This window comes from Castor canadensis, chromosome 13 (assembly GCF_047511655.1).
Source record: "Castor canadensis chromosome 13, mCasCan1.hap1v2, whole genome shotgun sequence".
Taxonomy (NCBI): domain Eukaryota; kingdom Metazoa; phylum Chordata; class Mammalia; order Rodentia; family Castoridae; genus Castor; species Castor canadensis.
The window spans coordinates 36,996,108-37,015,252 of record NC_133398.1 but is presented as its reverse complement, the minus strand read 5'-3'; the positions used below and the strand labels follow the sequence as shown (position 1 = coordinate 37,015,252).

The window sequence follows — 19,145 nt, the reverse complement described above, 5'->3', positions numbered from 1 at the left end:
TGATGTAAGAACTGGTAGGGACCCAGCTTTTTCATTTCTTCCTTTACTTTTTTCTTTTTGAGGTGTTGGGGATCCAATCTAGGGCCTGCACATGCTAGGCAAGTCTGCTATCACTGAGTTATACCCCCAGCTTGACTTTTTTCTTTTTTAATAAACTTAAAAGAAATAGCCTTAGATTTTAGAAAAATTTAAAGATAGTACAAGGAGTTTCCATTTACTCCTTACTCAATTTTCCCTTGTTATTGTCTGACATTACTATGATACATTTGTCACAACTAAGCAACTAACATTGGTACATTACTCTTGACTAAAGTAACTGTTCTTTATTTGAATTTCACTAGATTTTTCCTGCATGTCCTTTTTCTATCTCGGGATCTTCCAGAATATCGTATTGCATTTAGTTATCCTGTCTCCTTAGTCTCCTCTGGTCTGTGATAGTTTCTAGGGATCCAGTATTATTTTTTTCACCTGGTTGTCCCAATATACCAGTAATTCATTATTTTTTCAATTATTTGAAATGATAGTTTCATCATATTATTTACAGCTCACTTGTGCCTGCACATTCTCTCCCTCCACCCCGCCACTCCCCTGAGAATTGAACTCTTGTATGTGCTAAGGACATGTTTTTGTGTGTGGTGAAATTATCCTCTTTTCTTGGCTGTTCTGCTATGATTCTTTTCCCCTGATGGTTTTGAGACAAGATCTTATGTATCCCAGGCCATCCTTGAACTCATGATCCTACTCCCTTACCCTCTTCAGTGCTATGATTTGTAGGTATGGACCACCATATTGACCCAGGTGTATTTTCTTTTTTTTAGTTGTGAACATTTCTTTTTTTTTTTTAATTTTATTATTCATATGTGCATACAAGGCTTGGGTCATTTCTCTGACCCAGGTGTATTTTCAAAATAGAGTGTTTAGGAAGCTAGGGATCCATAATTTAATGGAATAAAGTCTATTCCATTTTCTTAAAAGGAGTGTTTTGCTAGCCTATTTGTAACATTGGTAATGTTGGATGAGTGAGCCAAGGTCGGAGACATGGTCTGCTGTGATCTTTTGCATTGTGTGAGGTTGAGGGCTCCTGCAAGGACCTGTATTCTCATGGCATAGTAACAGGGCTGAATACTCTATGACTTATGTTTCTTAATTCAGTGGCCTATGTGTCTTACTTTTCCTTTTTTCTTTAGAAAACATTGTTAATTACAGTGTAACTTTATAATGGAGTACTTTATAGCCATAGAAAGGGATAAGGAACCTTTTCTAGTATTGATAATGAAATGATATCAGATGTATTAAGTGAAAAAGCAAGATGTACAACAGTGTGTGTAGTTACTGTCCATTTTGTGAAAAGGGTAGTAGAGGGAAGCATGTTTATGTTTGCTTACCTATGGCAGGCTCTGTGACAAGTGGAAATTGCTTTTCTCTGTGGAGGAAAGGAGAGGGATGGAAAGTAAATTTCATTCTTTTGCCCGTTGAATCATATAGAATCTTACTTTTTTTTTTGCCTAATTGCTCTGGCTAGAACTTCCATTCCTGTTGAATAGAAGTGGTGAAAGTGAACATCTTTGTGTTTTGCTCCTTCTCTTGGAAAGAAAGCTTTCATTCTTTTATTATTGTGATGTTAGTGTGGGTTTTTATTATGTTAAGGCATTTTTCTTTTATTTCTAGTTTGTTGAGTGTTTTTATTTATGAAAGGGTATTACATTTTGTCAAATGCTTTTTCTGCATCAATTTAGAATATCATGTGTTTTTTCCTTCATTGTAGGAATATGGTATGTTTTATATAGATTTTAGTTTTTTAAAAACTAAAGATTGGTATTGTTGAACCATCTTTACATTCCAGGAATAGATCCCATTCGTCATAGTATGTAATCCTTTCAATGTGCTGTTGAATTTGGTTTGCTGCATTACTGTTTTTTTAAAAGCAGAATGATAAAATTTTGAGTGAGTTTCGAGTCCCAAAAACTGATGTGAAGAGTGGGTGATGCAACTCTATAGACCAGTACTGAGTCTCTGAGTGTAGTTGTACAGAAAAAGGGTTCTCTGCTTTTTTGAGGTGTGGCTCTTTCTGCCTAGAGCATCTGCATCAGGCTTTTCTGAGATTTATTTGTTGTTTTCTCTACTCCCCCACCCCTCCAAGGGTAGAGAACTTTCTGAAGTGCATATGTTGCATATCTTTGTGACTTTTGCACATTGTTCCTCAGAAAAATATCAAATGTTTATTGGCATGCATATTCTCATTCATTGTTGAGCCATGATTATTTGGCAACTTCTGCTGTCAGTGAGGCAGTTGCTATTACTGTTTCTTGTTCTGAGGAAAATAAGGAACAAAGATCTGAAGTAACTTTCTTAGAGTCTTATAACTAGTGAGTAGCAGAGCTAGGATTTGAACTCAGCTACTCAAGCTCAGATCCCATTCTCATAAGTACCCTGAAGTATTGTTGTTCAGTTTTGTAGTTTCTAGTCTCATGAGAAGCATAGATGTCTAGAGAGGTGGCTACCATCCCAAGCTTTTCGTGCTCAAGCTAGTTCTAATTTGTATTGGGTCTTACTGTGCATCAGTTTCCATTCAATTTAAATGTCACCTCAGTAGAGCACTTACTGGTTCTGGTTTTTATCAGTAGTGTTAGAGTATTGCAGTAGTCAGTTATTTCCAGGATCCATTCCAGCTCTGAGTTGCTCTAAGTTTTTTGACTCCTGTTTATTCACATTCAGTTTTTCTCATTTGTTTCAGCCTAGCATTCTTTTAAATGTTGAAAGTTTGAATCTAGATTCTTCTCTCATGTAATAACAGTTATCTCTGCCAACATTGTACCATTTTTACATTTCTTAAATATCTCCATAATCTAAGTTGATTTTAAAAAACTGAATTGACTCTTCCTTGGTGTGGTTTATGGTGGTAGCAACCACATCCTGTTGCATCGTGGCTGCCCTCAGAATCTTTGTGAAGTCCGAGATTGTCGAAAAGAGGATCAAGAAGTTTGTTCAGCACTTATCAGACCAATATGTCAGACTTAAGCATAACTGGTAGAAACCAAGAAATATTGGCAACAGAGTACAGAGAAGATTCAAGGGCTGCATCTTGATGCTGAATGTTGGTTATGGGAAAAAAAAAAAAACAAACAAAGCACATGCTTCCCAGTGACTTCAGAAGTTTCTGGTCCATAGTGCAAGGCAATGAAATCCTCTTATGTTAAGATTGCTTGTGTTTCCTCCATGAACTATACACCCTTGTGGATAGAGCAGCATAGCAGGCCATGAGTCACCAATCCAAATGCCAGGCTGCATGGTGAAGAAAATGAATAGACGGCTTGTGTGCATTTTATTTGTGTTTAAATCAAGCATAAAAACTGCAACAAAAGAAAAACTGAATGAAGAAGGACACCACTCCTAAGTGTTTGAGTATAGGTTTTTAGTCTATATCAAATACACATAACCAAGATTTCTATAATCTTGTCCTCAGATAAAATAAGCTGCTCTTCATACCCTATTGAAATCGAGTTACATTATATCCATAATATTCCTTATATACTGACTTAACCTCAAGTTATGCTGCATTTTCACCTGTATAGACCTTCAGCTGCTATGCTGTTTGTCTTCACTTGTTAGTGCAAGTTCATAGTCATATGATGTATTAATATTTTTAATGTATTCATATGTGAACATCTTATTAATATTGTTTCATTAATATGTTTATTTATTTGAATGCTCTAGTGGGTTTTGAATTAATCCTTTGAAGGTAGGGTCTTACCTTAAGTTACTACAAAAGTATTATATCCTGATAGATGTTAGATCTGAACTTTGATGTTTTTGGCAAATACAGTGTCTTGCAGTGGGATGAATATGGTAGAAAATGTCTAATTCTTGTTCAGTAGAGATTTGGTCTTCCTAATTAATATTATTTATTAATACTGTGTATTCTTTGTTTCTCCTAGTCTGAATTTCATTTTTTAGTTTTTCATGTATTTGCAAGTTGAAAATTGATTCAGATTAGGACTTTTATGCATTATTGTGAAATTTAATTTCACACATTATAGATTTTGAAATTTATTGTAATCTTGGCTCAGAACTATTGTTCCGAGTCGCAGTGTAATACAGTCTGCTGGTTGAATCTAATTAAGGTGTCGTATCACTTGCATGCAGTATGTATCTTTGCTTAGAATGTTCTAAAATTCCTCACTTGGGAATAATACTTCCCTCAGTTCTTGGCTTGATTAAAAACCCAGCAATATTTGACACACTGTATGTAGGTCTTGTTTCAAAGGCAGACTTCGTTTGTCTTTTGCATTTGTTGACTATTTTAACCAAGATGCTTAGCTTCAGTTTCCAGCATGATTGCTAATAGAGTTCATCTTGATCTCATTAATATCACTATATTTATTTACCACCACTGTGTTCAAAGGCAAGCATAACTGTATTCCAGTTCTGATACTGTATCAATAATGTAGTAAGTGAAAGTTGAGGGGCTTGAAAGTAAAATTGCTGCTTAACAGTTTTACATTTTAAAGAAAATAAGCAAGTTGTCTCTATGAGGTTTTTACATTAGAAAGTTGACTACAGTACTGTGATTTTGTGTGAGAAAGATTGCCTGCCTTTCTTAGAACCACATGAAAAATGAACGATTTCAAACCCACTATGATTCCCAGGATTATCTTGCTTAGCCCGTGGTAAAAGCCCACTTGGCTTTTACCACTATTGCTCTTACTGTCGTTTGCAAAGTAATTGTCCCTTAAATAAAGAAATAAGAATTTTCCACAGACAGAGCAGAAACAAGGGTTAAGGGGCACAGCCCTGGGTGATATAGGACCTTTTGTGGAGATGCTCTTCTTCCAAAGAATTATTCCCTGAGGTCTTTTCTGTTTGATCTTTGGATGTATATTTTAATAGTTAAATAAGTAGCATTAGTCTGCTTGTAGGCTTCCTCTTGGACCTTTAGCACAGCCACAGTACAATGTAAGAAGTACTGTATCATTTTTCTGGTCCTGTCTCTAGCCCTGTTTTTGTTCTAAAACAGTGTTTTCAACCTCAGCACTGTTGATGAACAATTTGGGCCAGATAATTCTTTGTTAGAAGTGAGGGGGGCTGTCTTGTGCATCGTAGGATGTTTAGCAGCATTCATAGCCTTTACTCACTAAATGCTAGTGGTGGCCCCCAAGCTGACAATCAGAAGTGTCTCCAGACACTGCCAGGTGTCTCCTCTGGGAGAAGTGAGAACCAGTACCTTATAATACCGAAGAAGTGTTTAATCTCTCTTGCTGAGACTTAGTTTCCTTGTTTGTGTAATGTGGTTAGTAATTCCTGCCTGTTCTATAAGATAAAAGATATGTACAAGTATTCTGTGCATTTTTAAAGTAGTGTGTACAAATAAGTGGTTGTATTAAGCCTGGAAGTAGAACTAGGCTGTGGACTCTATCTCTGCTAAAATTCTAGAGCAGAGAATAAAGTTGAGAATGTCAGGGCATGGTGATAAGTCCTAGGCCTCCCTGCATGCTTGAGGACAGTACTCTACAGAGGTGTTCTGTTCAATAGGGACAATGGGTGAGTCCCTTTCAGAAAGTGATGTGACCAGAGCTTGACCGGATGATATTTTCCTGACCAGGCAATCCTGAGATTCCTTGGCAACGCAGTGGGGCATAGCTCCATTGGGATGACATGTGATAGTTCCCAGAACAGACTTATCCTTTCTTACTATTTTGAGTATTTAGCACTCTGGCATACATGGCTTTTGGTCAACCTGCCCTTCTCTGGTCTGCTTATTTTTTGAGCATACCTTTTTCCATCTCTTATTTGTTTCCTACTCAAATAAACCTCTGTCTCTTCTGTACGAGACATTGTGCTGGGTGTTTCCACATAATACTCCTTTTACTCCTTTTAGAATCTTATAACTAGCACTAATTATTTTATAGCTAGTAACATTAGTATTAGTAGTGGCAGCAGCAATAGCAGTGGCAGAAGAAGTTACCATTTATTGAGTTGTTCCTATGTGCCTGGCACTGTGCTAAGTGACAATTCTATGTAGTAAGCATTATTATAATTATTAGTATTATTATTTTGGTGGGACTCATGGCTTCACACTTTGCAAAGCAGGCACTGTACTGCTTGAGCCACACCTCCAGTACATTTTGCTCTGATTATTTTGGAGATGGGATCTAGTGACCTATTTGCCTGGGCTGTCCTTGAACAGTGATCCCCCTCATCTCAGCCTTCCGAGTAGCTAGGATTTCAGGCATGAGCCACTGGTGTCCAGCTAAATATTATTATCCCTTTTATAGATGAGGAAACTACAGCAAGCAAGGTTAAATAGCTTCTCTGTGGTGACATGGCAAGTAAGTGTTATTTATATTTTAAACTTGAATCTAGACAATTTGTGTTAGATCCCACTGTCTTAGGAAACAGGGTCAGAGAGATGAAATAACTTGTACACGTTCATGGAGCTAATAAGAGGTAGAGCTAGGATCCAGATGCAATGCATTGCTCCAATCCATTGCTGTTTCTAATGTGCCAAACTCTGCATTTCCTCACTTACTTGCTCTGCCTCTTTCTGGATAGGATTGTAGCATGGTCCTAGTGAAGCACAGGGGTCTGTTAAAAGATGTTGCATTTGAACTCAAAATGGAGTGATTGAAAAAAGGTACAAAAAGAATTGGAATCATTCTGGTCAAGCCCTTTACTCAGTGCTTTGGTTTGAGTATGTAGTTTTGCATCTGTGGAGCTTTCCTACTTTTTTTCCTTTTGTTTTTGAGGTTAATTTCAGAATCTAAAGACATACTTGTTTTACTTTGGTAGGTTTGGTTATGGGCCTGTTATCTGTACATTTGAGAGACTAGGCAAATGGGCAGTTTGCCAAGAATGAGAACAAGTTCAGTCACCAGGTTGGCACCATGAGAAGCCTTGGTCTCAGGAATAAGGAAAAGCCCAGATATGAGAGGGGAGCCAATTAGGTCAGGGCCAGTTACACAGCAGCTGTAACTTACTGCCAAGTCCCGAAGAGCTGGCTAAAGCATTGAAAAAAAATCCCTCCTTCCTCTGGAAGGCAGAATAGGCATGGAGTCCAGCCCTGAACTTTCAGATTGGGGTTCAGTTGACCATAGAGGAAGGACATAGGGAGAAACAAATTAGGGGTTTCATCACTATAGTTCAGAAACTAACTTTGTCAAGTTTCTGATGATGGAAGCATTAAGGCCCCCGGCAAAGTATAAATAAGTATGGGCTCTCTGCGACATATTGAGTGCTTTAGAGAGAAGGGGAATAAAAATTTTAGTAAAATTAAATGTCATTTGTAAAATGAAAGCAGTTGTCCTTTCTAGAAAATCAGTTTGTTTGCTCTTGTCAGAGAGATTGAGTTGTTTTGATGTTGATACCGTTTGTTAAGTTCTTTACTTGATAATACCATATAGTCTTAGGACTTTGAATGACCCATACTTATCTCACTTGTAAGCTGGATTGATTTCTGTAAGAATTATATCCTAGACAGTTCATAAGAACAGAGAACTGCACTGCTGGTGCTAGTCGATGGCTTTTATCTGTCCTACTTCAATTACAGTTGTCTTTTTTCTTTCTTTCTTTTTTCTTTTTGGTACTTGTCCTTATCTCTCTGGACTTAATGTTTCTAACTCAGAATCCTTATTCAGCACATTTTGTCTTCTTTCTTTGGTTCTGGAGACCTTCTGGAGTTTGCCATAGGTTAGTTCTTTAGTTCTCAGTTGTGTTATAAACAGTTCTGTAGTGAATGTTACCATCCTTAAATTTTTGTATGCCACATTACTTGCTTAGGATAAATTGCTACAAATGAAGCTGCTGGATCAAGGATATGTAATTTTGGATGCTTTTAATACATATTTCCAAATTACTCTTCAGAAAAGTTTATACCCTGTGGCTGTATATATAAGCATTCCCAAACTCGTACTAATACTGAATATGTGTGTACACACATATATATACATACATACATACATATATGTATGTATGTATATATGCATACATGTTTTGCAGCTTTATCAGTTTGAAAGCCAAGTATGGTGACATGTGCCTGTAGTTCCAGCTACATGGGAGGCTGAAGTAGGAGGATCACTTGAGCTTAGGAGTTCAAGGCCAGTTTAGGCAACATAGTGAGACCTATCTCCAAAAAGAAAAAAAAAATATTTTTGTCAGCTAGATAGACAAGTGATACCATATTCTTAAAATTGATTTTGTTAGATTAGTTGGATACATTTTCATGTTTATTGGCCATCTACAAGTTCTTTCTTAGGAATATGCTTTGTTCATCTTCTTTTGGAATGTATGCTTTTTATCTCATTCTTTCATTTGTGAAAAAAAGTACAGTTGAGCATCATGTATATGTTAGGGTTAGACACTGTTCTAGATGAACAAAATAGTCATAACTCCCTGTAATTGAGGCGCTTATATTTGAATGTGGTAAGGCAGGCAATAAATAAAATATGACCTTGGTAATAAGGACTGTGAAGATTAGGTAATAAGCACTGTAAAGAAAATGAGGGGCGATTGTGGGGGTGTCTTCTAAAGAAGGTCAAGGGGATTGGCACTGACACTACTAGCATTTAAGTGGAGCTCTGAAGAAGGTTGAAGCCCAAGTTCTGTCCACACCTGGCAAAAGCATGATAGGCAGAGAGAACGATGGAAAATAAAAATACTAGTTCAAGACTGTTTTTCACCTGTACCTGTAGTTTGGCAAGGGAGAGAGAGCATAAAGAGTAAGGTTGAAAGGTAGCAAGGATTGAGGTAGATGTGAGGAGGCAGCTCCAAGAGCCTTGGAGCTTGGCTAAGGGATATGGATTCCATTCTGAGTGAGATGGGGAGCCACTGGAGGTTTTGAGTAGTGAAGCGGAATGATTGACCTAGTGTGTCTAAAGAACATTGGTGGTGAGTGGAGACTATACTAGGCTTTGGGGGACAGTGGTGAATCTGGAATTCTATGTAGCAGCCCATTATAATATGCTGCATGAGAGATGCTGGTAGCTTGGATGAACTTGCTGATGGTAGAGAAAGGGGCTGGCGATTTTGTGGATGTATTTTGAATACAAAGCCAATAGATGTTGATGAATTGAATGTGGTGTATGAGAGAAAGGGTAGTTAAAAGTCAACTCTAAGGTTTTTGGCCGGATCAATTGGTAGAGTGCTGTTACCCTTTACTGAGATGGGGAGAAATGTGAGGACAGACTTCTGGTGTGGTGGTGACATCTTGATGATTTGTGAGACCATTTTATGTGACTAAGTATGTTCATTTTGTGTCATTTAGGAAGAACGTGTTTTCCCTCACCTTCTTGTTAGTTAATCTTGTATTTTTTTTGGTGTTGGGATTGAATTCAGGACCTTGTATATGCTAGGCAAGTGCTCTTCCACTGAGCTACATACCAGCCCCCCTCCCCTTATTTTTTTTTGTCTTTTTGTTGTTAATTAATCTAGTGTTTAATTAATGGTTAATTAATTAATTAATTAGTGGTGTTTTGCTATCCAGAAATGTCAAGTTTTTATTTTCTCATATGTTAGATTTTATAGCTTTTGGTTTGCAGACATGTCTAGAAAGATTCTAAAATCTCCCTCACTTAATTAATTTCATGGCTTTTATTTACATTTAATCTGGGCAAAGTTAATTTTTGTGTATACTGTAAATTACAGTTCAACATTGATTTTTCTCAAATATCTTGTTATCCTAGCACCATTAAACAATGTGACAAACCTTAGTATCACCAAAAAAGAAAAAAGCAAAACAAAACATTGCTGTCTGCTGGAAGAATGTGTGTGTATGTGTGTGTGTGTGTGTGTGTGTGTGTGTGTGTGTGTACTGGAGCTTTAACTCAGGGTCTCATACTTGCTAGGTAGGTACACTGCCACTTGAGCCACTCTGCCAACCTTTTGTGTTGGATATTTTTAAAATAGGGTCTTGAATTATTTGCAGGGGCTGTCCTTGAACCATGATCCTCCTAATCTCTGCCTATTGAGTAGCTAAGTTTACAGGCATGAGCCACTGATGCCCAGCTGTGAGAAATCATCAGCTGTGAATTGGGAAAGAGGAGGTGTGTGACAGGTTCTGTAAAGAGATATTCTAGCATAGCAATTTGAGGTCTTCTTTGGTTACTGTAGTGGCCATAATTCTGAGTGTACTTAGGTTGTAGATATTTGTCTCCTGAATCTTTTCCATTACCCCCCGAAAGGTATTTGACATACAAAAAGACTTTTTATCAGTTTGTCTCAGTGATTTTGAATTCTGCTTTGTGAATTGTATGTGACCTGCTTTTAGTCATAGCCCATGCCCTGCTACTAAATATGCTTTTCTGCTGCTTCATTGTGTCAGCTGATAATTACTGAGATATAAACTCCAATTTGCTTCAGCAGTACAAATTGAGTATGGTGGTATACTTGCTGTCCATGTAATCACACTATAGAGTCCCAAGCCCTTTAGCACTTAGGTTTGCCACTGTTACAGTCTCTGTGCTTTAGTCCTTCTCTGATATGTGGACAATTTGGGGGCAATGATAGCATTTAATTTACTGGATTTTGTTCTTTTAGGCAAGAAATGGATTTTTTATTGCAGCAGTACTTACTGAATTTTATAGTTGGGTGAAGGGTTCAAGCTTGGGAATAAACTTCTAGCTTATGATTACCTTAGAAGTTTGTGTCAAGGCTGATTGAGCCTAAATTCTCTAAAATGTTTTCTTTGCTCTTATAGAGAGGGAAATATGATATTCCTAAGTGGCTGTCTCCCAGTAGCATTCTGCTTCTTCAACAAATGCTGCAGGTAAACCTTGTCGTCCTTAAATAATAGAAGTCTATTGCCATTGTTTGAACCAACTTTTAAGATATATAATGGGACTCCTACATTTACCATTATCTATTAGCTTAAAAAGGATTTCATGCATCATATCTATTTTGCAGATATTCTCTACTAGATCCTCTCAGTTATGTTGTAAACCCATTTTTTTTTCTTTTATTATTTATATGTGCACACAAGGCTTGGGTCATTTCTCCCCCCTGCCCCCACCCCCTCCCGTAAACCCATTTTTTTAGAGACCTTGACAATATCCTTGCTGATGTGACTTTTGCTTTTTTAGAGCATTTCTTATTTTCTCCAACCAGCCCTTGCTCTATCTTTCATTTTCTTGTTCCACTAGGTATAAAGAAGATACTGAGTAAATGCTTGAATGAGCTGATATTTAACTGAGTGGGCCTTGTGATCTAGTGCAGTGCTTCTCAAATGTTAGCATGTGTCACAATTGCCAGACTGGGTTGGTGAAACGGCTAACTGGGCCCTATCCTCGGGTGTCTGATTCAGTTGACCTGGAGCCGGACTAACTACTCACATTTCAAACAAGCCCCAAGATGCTGCTAATGCTGCTGTTCTCAGGAGCACACTTTGAGAACTGACTCATTTATTAGAATGAGGGTGAAAACAAGGAGTGCTGAAGTCTACCTATCTCCCCTACCAATCAATAGACTTATCCCCTAAACTGTTTCTGATCTATAAAATGGGGATGTCTGAGCCTACCTCACTGTTGTGTAGTGTTATAAGGATAAAATGAAAGTGATAGGAAACACTGTGAAAATAGAAGTATCTTTTTAGGGCGGTATTTTAGTTATTATGTATTCAGAATATCTTGCAGTTTTTCCATGTATTAAGCCTTCTCTACCTTTTATTCAAAATTTACCTCAGGCTCACCCACCTTGATTAAGTAGGGCCAGAACACCAAATCTCCATAATGAGATTGAAAATGCCATACCCTTTCTTCTAGACTCCAAAAACTTAATCTTTGTTGATTAATTTTTCTTTCCTCCCATTTGAAAATTACAAATGGAAAAGAAAGGTGTGCTTTTCAACTTGTTCTATGTGATTGTGAGCTCATGGGAGGTAGAGATTGCATATTCAGTATGAATGCCCTGCATTGTGGCTGCTTGAATATTAAATTGGTGAATATTTCCTGTGAATAGGTTTTCCAGCAAAGAGACTATTACATCATACAATAGATGGACTGAACCTCATGAATAATGTCCATGCCAATGAAGTTCATGTTTGTTAAACATTTATCTTCTGAGCCTGTGTTGCTTGCTATAGTTTTCTTGCCTCTATTACCTTTTTAAAAGAATTTATTCCAAGGCCATTTTAAGGTCTTTGACAGCATTTTTGTGATGATAAAGTTTACATCTGTTCTTGTGCATTTAGAGTTCTCAGGAAGAGAGATGCTCTGTGTTCTGTATTTGAAATGTTAATCTCTCTACTTTGTCCTGGCCACTAGGTGGACCCAAAGAAGCGGATTTCTATGAGAAATCTATTGAACCATCCCTGGATCATGCAAGATTACAACTGTCCTGTTGAGTGGCAAAGCAAGAATCCTGTAAGTAAAATGAAATCCAGTAGAATTTTGTTTTTAAAATGCTGTATGAATTAGGGGCCTACATGAAATGGTCTAAATATAAAAGAAAATGTATTTTGTAGACTTACTAGGTTGATATTTGTGAGACTTATGTAACCTAATCATGTTTAGCTATTCATCTCTAGGACAGTGAGTGGTGGTTTTACTTGGACTATATGAGAACCACCTGGGACCTTAAAAGCAATGCTTGCTTCCCATCCTAGAACACTTAATGAGCACTTCTTAAAGCTCCTGGGTGTTTTTCAGGTGTAGTCAGGATTGTGAACAGTGCCCAAGTTACTTAACTTTGCTAAACCTATTTATTCATCTGTAAAAAGTAGGCTAAACCAATTCTACTTCCCAGAGTAGTTATGAAGTTACATCAGTTTTCAAACTTTTTAGTTTGAGGACCAATTTTTTGTTAATCTTTATTTATTAATTCGCTTAAAGTAATACTAAGGGTTGGGCATGGTGGCACATGCCTGTAATCGCAGCACTTTTGAGGCAGAGGCAGGAAGATTGTGACTTCAAGGCCAGCCTGGACTATGTAGTAAGACCTCCTCAGAAAGAAAGGAAGAAGGAAGGGAGGGAGGGAGGGAGGGAGGAAGGAAGGAAGGAAGGAAAGAAGGAAGGAAGGAAATAAATCTGTTATATGTCACAAATAATTATTTTTGTGAGGAAAATTTATTTGAAAATAAATTGTAAAAAGAGTGGCAAATGTCTTTAAAGTCTGGTTTAAGTAGTGAAGAGGTCTGGCAGAAATGAACCAATGTGGGTTTTGATACACAAGTGCATGGAAACAACACTAGGAATCTCTCTGTATAGCTATCTTTACCTCAAACTAGCAAAACACTGAGTCTTTCTTATTTTCTGTTTTCTCTTCAACAAAATCAGAGAACAAGAGGGTGGAACAGGTTCTTCCTGGAAGCGGGGTGGCAGGGAGGAGTGGGGAGGTGGCCCAAACAATGTATACACATGTAAGTAAATGTAAAAATTATAAAATAAAAGAAAGAAAAAAAAATAAAGCCTGGTTTAATAGAATATACCTGTATAGTCACTTGCTTCTCTTCAGTCTGTTTTGATATTATTTCAATTGGAGCATATGAAGAAAATGCAGTTGTACACAGACCTATAGTAGTAAAAAGATGTAGTATTTTAATAGCTTTTTCAGATATTCTCTGATAAGTCATTAAAATTTGGCAAGTGGCAGTTTCTTGAAGATTAGTTGTATGCAGAATCTGAGACCATATCAATGAACTCTTTGTACTCTATCCTGTAAAATCCACTGCTCTGCCCATTGGCTCTTTCCTCATATAACATTATGTCCTTTGGAAAATACTTGTCCATTGAGTTGTACAAATCTTCCAAATCATAACACATTTCTCTATATACTATTTTTTAAAAAAAATCACATTCCTAAAAGTCACTTCTGATCTCATCAGAAAAGTCTGTAAGTATTGGAAAGATGTCAGGTTCAAGGGTGGCACATGCAAGTTTTCTAAAATTCTAATTTTTGCTTGAAAGATAACAGATTGGCTGCAAATACTGTCAGTTAATTTCTTTAAAAGTGACAAGTTCACTTTGTTAATCTTTTACAAAATGCTGAATATTGAAGTCTAAAAACCATAGTTTGTTGACAACCTTTCAAGTAAAAATTGAATTCTATGAATAAAGTGGCTAACTGAGCTTGTAACTCAGTCACATGGGCTTTCTTCTTGCAGATGGACTCATTCTGTGTTATGTATTGGGTACTCCCTATTTTATCACACAGAATGTTAAAAACACATGTACTCAAGGTTAGAATTTAATAAAATTAATCCTTTTTACTGTTTCATCACAGACTTAATTGAAACTGCTTCTTTTTCTTTGAACTGTGAGTGCATGACAAAGAATACAATGTCTTGGTACAGTTGGGCGCTACTGCATTGATTTGTAACCAAGTACCATTACTTTTGTGCTATGTGTACAAACGTCAGCACTGTGAAAAATGAAAAATAGTATTATTATGACTATGGAGACCCTAGGAGTCTGCAGACCACACTTTGAAAACTGGCCTGATATATAGGGGAAAGAACTTAAATACAAAATGCTATTCAAGTTTAAGTAATGAATATAATAGTCTTCCTACATAAATGTCCTAAAAATACTCTTTAAACAAATGGGAACTTGAACTTGGTAAAAATGTGGACATTACCAAAGGATATGTATACTTTTGTGTATCATTTAACTGTTGCTACGTAAAAGACTACCTAGAAATCTGGGTGGCTTAAAACAATACTAATTTACAATTCTGGGGTCTAGTAATTTGGGCTGGATTCAGTTGGGCAGTTCTTGTGCGGGTCTTGCCTGGGGTTATACGTGCAGCTGGATTCTTCTGATAATTTGGAGCTGAAACATCTAAGCCTGATTTATAGACTATTTACGCTGGCTATTTTGGGTCACATGTATCCAGCAGGCAAGTATGGGCTAGTTCATATGGTGGCTGGATTGTAAAAGAAGGAAGAAAAGAGGAGAAGCTTACTACCAAGCAGTTTTGAAGCCTCTGCTTGCAGTGTATTTACTAATGTCTCAATAGCCAAAGCAAACCACGTTGGCCAAACTCATAGCCTGTATGGAAGATGTATCCTTCTGGATTAGTGCAATCTGTTGTAGATAAGGAAACTGAGAAGTGATAAATAACTAGGAAATTTAGTGAGAAGAGTTGCTTTGCTTTACATCTTGGCAAATTTCTTTGTCTGGCTTAATAGAAGACACTTGGTTACTTATCTGCTTTTGCATTCAACTGCTTCAGTTCTGTTTGTTTTGACAGTCTCACTGTAGCCTAGGTTGGTCTTGAACTCATAATGTTCCTCCTTCAGTCTTCCAACTGTTGGATTACAGGTGTGTACCACCACACCTGACTCTGATAAGTTGTTTTGAATGAAGCATGTGAAGAAAATGCAGCCTTACACAGAGAAAAGTGTTTTAATAGCCTTTTCAGATAATTGGGGATATTCTCTGATACTCCACCAAAGCTTTTGTAGTGGAGTGGGGCATGAACATAGATCAACAGAACAGCTTGGAGGTATGTCTCAGACATGCCACAGTAGTGAGGCATTTGCTGTCTGTAATCATCACACAGATAAATGTAAGTACTCTTTCCTAGTGGCTAGCTGGTCTTAAAGAAATAGAATTTAAGTAAGTCAGGCACCCATGGCTTATGTCTGTAATCCTAGCTATTTGGGGTGTGCTGAAGTTGGGAGGATTGTTGTTCCAGGCCAGACTAGGCAAAAAGTTTGTGACACCTCACCTCGACCAACAGCTGGGCATGGTGACATATGCCTGTGACCCCAAAGTATGTGGGAGGCTGAGATTAGGAGGACCATGGTTTCAGACCAGCCCAGGCAATAAAGTTTGCAATACCCCATCTCAATGGATAAAAGCTGGGTGTGCTGGCTCACGCCTATTATCCCAGTTACAGCAAGAAGCTTAAAATAGGAGGATCACAGACCACGTCACCCTGGGCAGAAAGCAAGAGACACTCTCTCCAAAATAACTGAGGAAAAAGGGCTGGAAACGTGGCTCAAGCAATAGTGCACCTGCCTACCAAGTGTGAAACCCTGATTTCAAACACCAGTATTGCCACAAGAAAAAAAAAGAAGAGAAAAAGAAAAATAGGCTTTACTTGCTTCATGCCTCTTCTCACTCTTCTCCCCACTATTTTGGCCAACAGCCTTAGCTGAGAATCCCTCTTGATTCTCTTCTGAGTAACTGTTAACATTTCTCTTATTTATGTTCCCCTAACTCTCTGTGATGTATTTGGTATCTAGTGAGCAAATGCAACTTGATTCTAGAGGTTATCAACAGTGAGGGTCTAAGAACTGTTCAGGTGTCTGAGTAGTGCAGCAGAACGGTCAGGGAAAACTGTCATGCCTCTTGTGAAGTGGAGAGAGTGGGTGGTGCAAATGCGTGTTCAACCATTGGGGGTCATCGTTTCTCCATGTGTGGAGGGCTTCTCATGTCTTTGCAGCCATGGTCCTAATGGGACACACTACTGTTAGTGATAGAACAGATACTAAAATGAAGAAAGTCTCTGATTCTAACAATCCCATAGCTTTTTTTTTTTTTTTAATTTGGGACACAATATAAAGTAACCTAAAGTTTTGGGTGTTCTTAGAATACATTTTTCTTTACATCTTATATTAATTATTAGCTGGGTATGGTGGTACATGCCTGTAAACCAAACTACTTGGGAGGCTGAGGCTAGAGGGTGGTTGAGTTCTAAGCCAGCCTGGGCAACATAGCAAGATCCTGGCTCAAAGAAAAGAAAAGGAAAAAAAAAAAAAAGAGTTAATATAATGATTTCTAATATTTGTTGAGTACTTAGACTAATGTGCCATTATCGTAAGAGCTCTCTACATAGTATACTGCAGAATAATAGAAAAAGAAGTCGGGATAGTACCTTTAAGTCAGAAAGTATTCTGGGGCTTTATTTTATTTTTAACTTAACTCATGTAATCTTCACATTAGTTCTCTGAAGTAGGTACTATTGTTGTCCCCATTTCGCAGATGGAGTAACTAGGACACAGAATCTTAGTTATTTAACAGTGGACAAGTTACTAAGGTGTGTAGAACTAGGATTTATGTCCAGACAGGTGGGGCAGCATGGAATGCATCTGGTAGAGCATCTGGTTCAAGCTCAGGGCCTGTGTCTTGTGCATCTGCAACCTTTGTAGTAAACATTGCTTGTTTGGTCTTTACTGGAGGAGAGTTATAGAGAGGTGGCATTGTGGTGAGGTAGGGGGAAAAAAAGCCCAAAACCCTTGACTAGGAATGAAAAATGCCAGTTTTGGGCAGGTAACTAACCTTTCTGAGTCTTCATTTTATCACCTCTAACATGAGTATTGTAATGTCAGTCTCCTACACATCTTTGGGTCATGTCTTGTCTTTTATGAAGTGTCTTTACATATTGGGTCACCCATCTGTTTTACCTGCCTTACAAAGCTATTGCAGGGTAAAATGAGTTACATATGGAAGAGATATAAAGGATTGTTGTTGGTTTTTGAATATTTTCCTTTCTTTTTCAGTATTGTGTTTTATCAAGGATGAGCTATAAAAACAATTCACAATCTTTGACAAAGGAGCTAAAAATATACGATGGAGAAATAGCAGCCTCTTCAACAAAAACTGCTGGGAAAACTGGTTAGCAGTCTGCAAAAAGCTGAAACTAGATCCATGTATATCACCCTATACCAAGATTAAGTCAAAATGGATCAAGGATCTTAATATCAGACCCCAAACTCTTAAGTTGATACAAGAAAGAGTAGGAAATACTCTGGAGTTAGTAGGTATAGGTAAGAACTTTCTCAATGAAACCCCAGCAGCACAGCAACTAAGAGATAGCATAGATAAATGGGACCTCATAAAACTAAAAAGCTTCTGTTCATCAAAAGAAATGGTCTCTAAACTGAAGAGAACACCCACAGAGTGGGAGAAAATATTTGCCAGCTATACATCAGACAAAGGACTGATAACCAGAATATACAGGGAACTTAAAAAACTAAATTCTCCCAAAACTAATGAACCAATAAAGAAATGGGCACGTGAACCAAATAGAACTTTCTCAAAAGAAGAAATTCAAATGGCCAGAAAACACATGAAAAAATGCTCACCATCTCTAGCAATAAAGGAAATGCAAATTAAAACCACGCTAAGATTCCACCTCACCCCTGTTAGAATAGCCATCATCAGCAACACCACCAACAACAGGTGTTGGCGAGGATGCGAGGAAAAAGGAACCCTCTTACACTGTTGGTGGGAATGTAGACTAGTACACCCACTCTGGAAAAAAATTTGGAGGCTACTTAAAAAGCTGGACATCGATCTACCATTTGATCCAGCAATACCACTCTTGGGGATATACCCAAAAGACTGTTACTCCAGAGGCACCTGCACATCCATGTTTATTGTGGCACTATTCACAATAGCCAAGTTATGGAAACAGCCAAGATGCCCCAGCACTGACGAATGGATGAAGAAAATGTGGTATCTATACACAATGGAATTCTATGCAGCCATGAAGAAGAACGAAAGGTTATCATTTGCTGGTAAATGGATGGAATTGGAGAACATCATTCTGAGTGAGGTTAGCCTGGCCCAAAAGACCAAAAATCGTATGTTCTCCCTCATATGTGGACATTAGATCAAGGGCAAACACAACAAGGGGATTGGACTATGAGCACATGATAAAAGCGAGAGCACACAAGGAAGGGGTGAGGATAGGTAAGACACCTAAAAATCTAGCTAGCATTTGTTGCCCTTAACACAGAGAAACTAAAGCAGATACCTTAAAGCAACTGAGGCCAATGGGAAAAGGGGAACAGGTACTAGAGAAAAGGTTAGATCAAAAAGAATTAACCTAGAAGGTAACACCCACACACAGGAAGTCAATGTGAGTCAATGCCCTGTATAGCTATCCTTATCTCAACCAGCAAAAACCCTTGTTCCTTCCTATTATTGCTTATACTCTCTCTACAACAAAATTAGAAATAAGGGCAAAATAGTTTCTGCTGGGTATTGGGGTGGAGGAGAGGGAGGGGACGGAGTGGGTGGTAAGGGAGGGGGTGGGGGCAGGGGGGAGAAATGAACCAAGCCTTGTATGCACATATGAATAATAAAAGAAAAATGAAAAAAAAAAACAATTCACATTTGCTTGGATATTTAAGACATAGATGCTGTAATAACTCTATGCATGATCTCCTGCCATTTTCATACACAGCTCTAGTACCCAAGTATCGTATC

At 37.8% G+C, this 19,145-nt stretch overlaps 1 protein-coding gene across 5 annotated transcripts in view; it reads left to right on the top strand.

Moving 5' to 3' along the window:
- The window catches only part of Melk (maternal embryonic leucine zipper kinase), a 114,498-nt gene that overhangs the window by 58,062 nt on the left and 37,291 nt on the right, over positions 1 to 19,145 (top strand). For 4 of the 5 annotated variants that reach the window (XM_074051451.1, XM_074051450.1, XM_074051453.1 and 1 more), the window contains 2 exons: positions 10,688 to 10,756; positions 12,249 to 12,347. In XM_074051451.1, coding sequence (XP_073907552.1) covers positions 10,688 to 10,756; positions 12,249 to 12,347 — 168 coding nt within the window. The remainder of the gene's footprint in view (positions 1 to 10,687; positions 10,757 to 12,248; positions 12,348 to 19,145) is intronic. The other variant, XM_074051452.1, reaches the window with a different exon arrangement.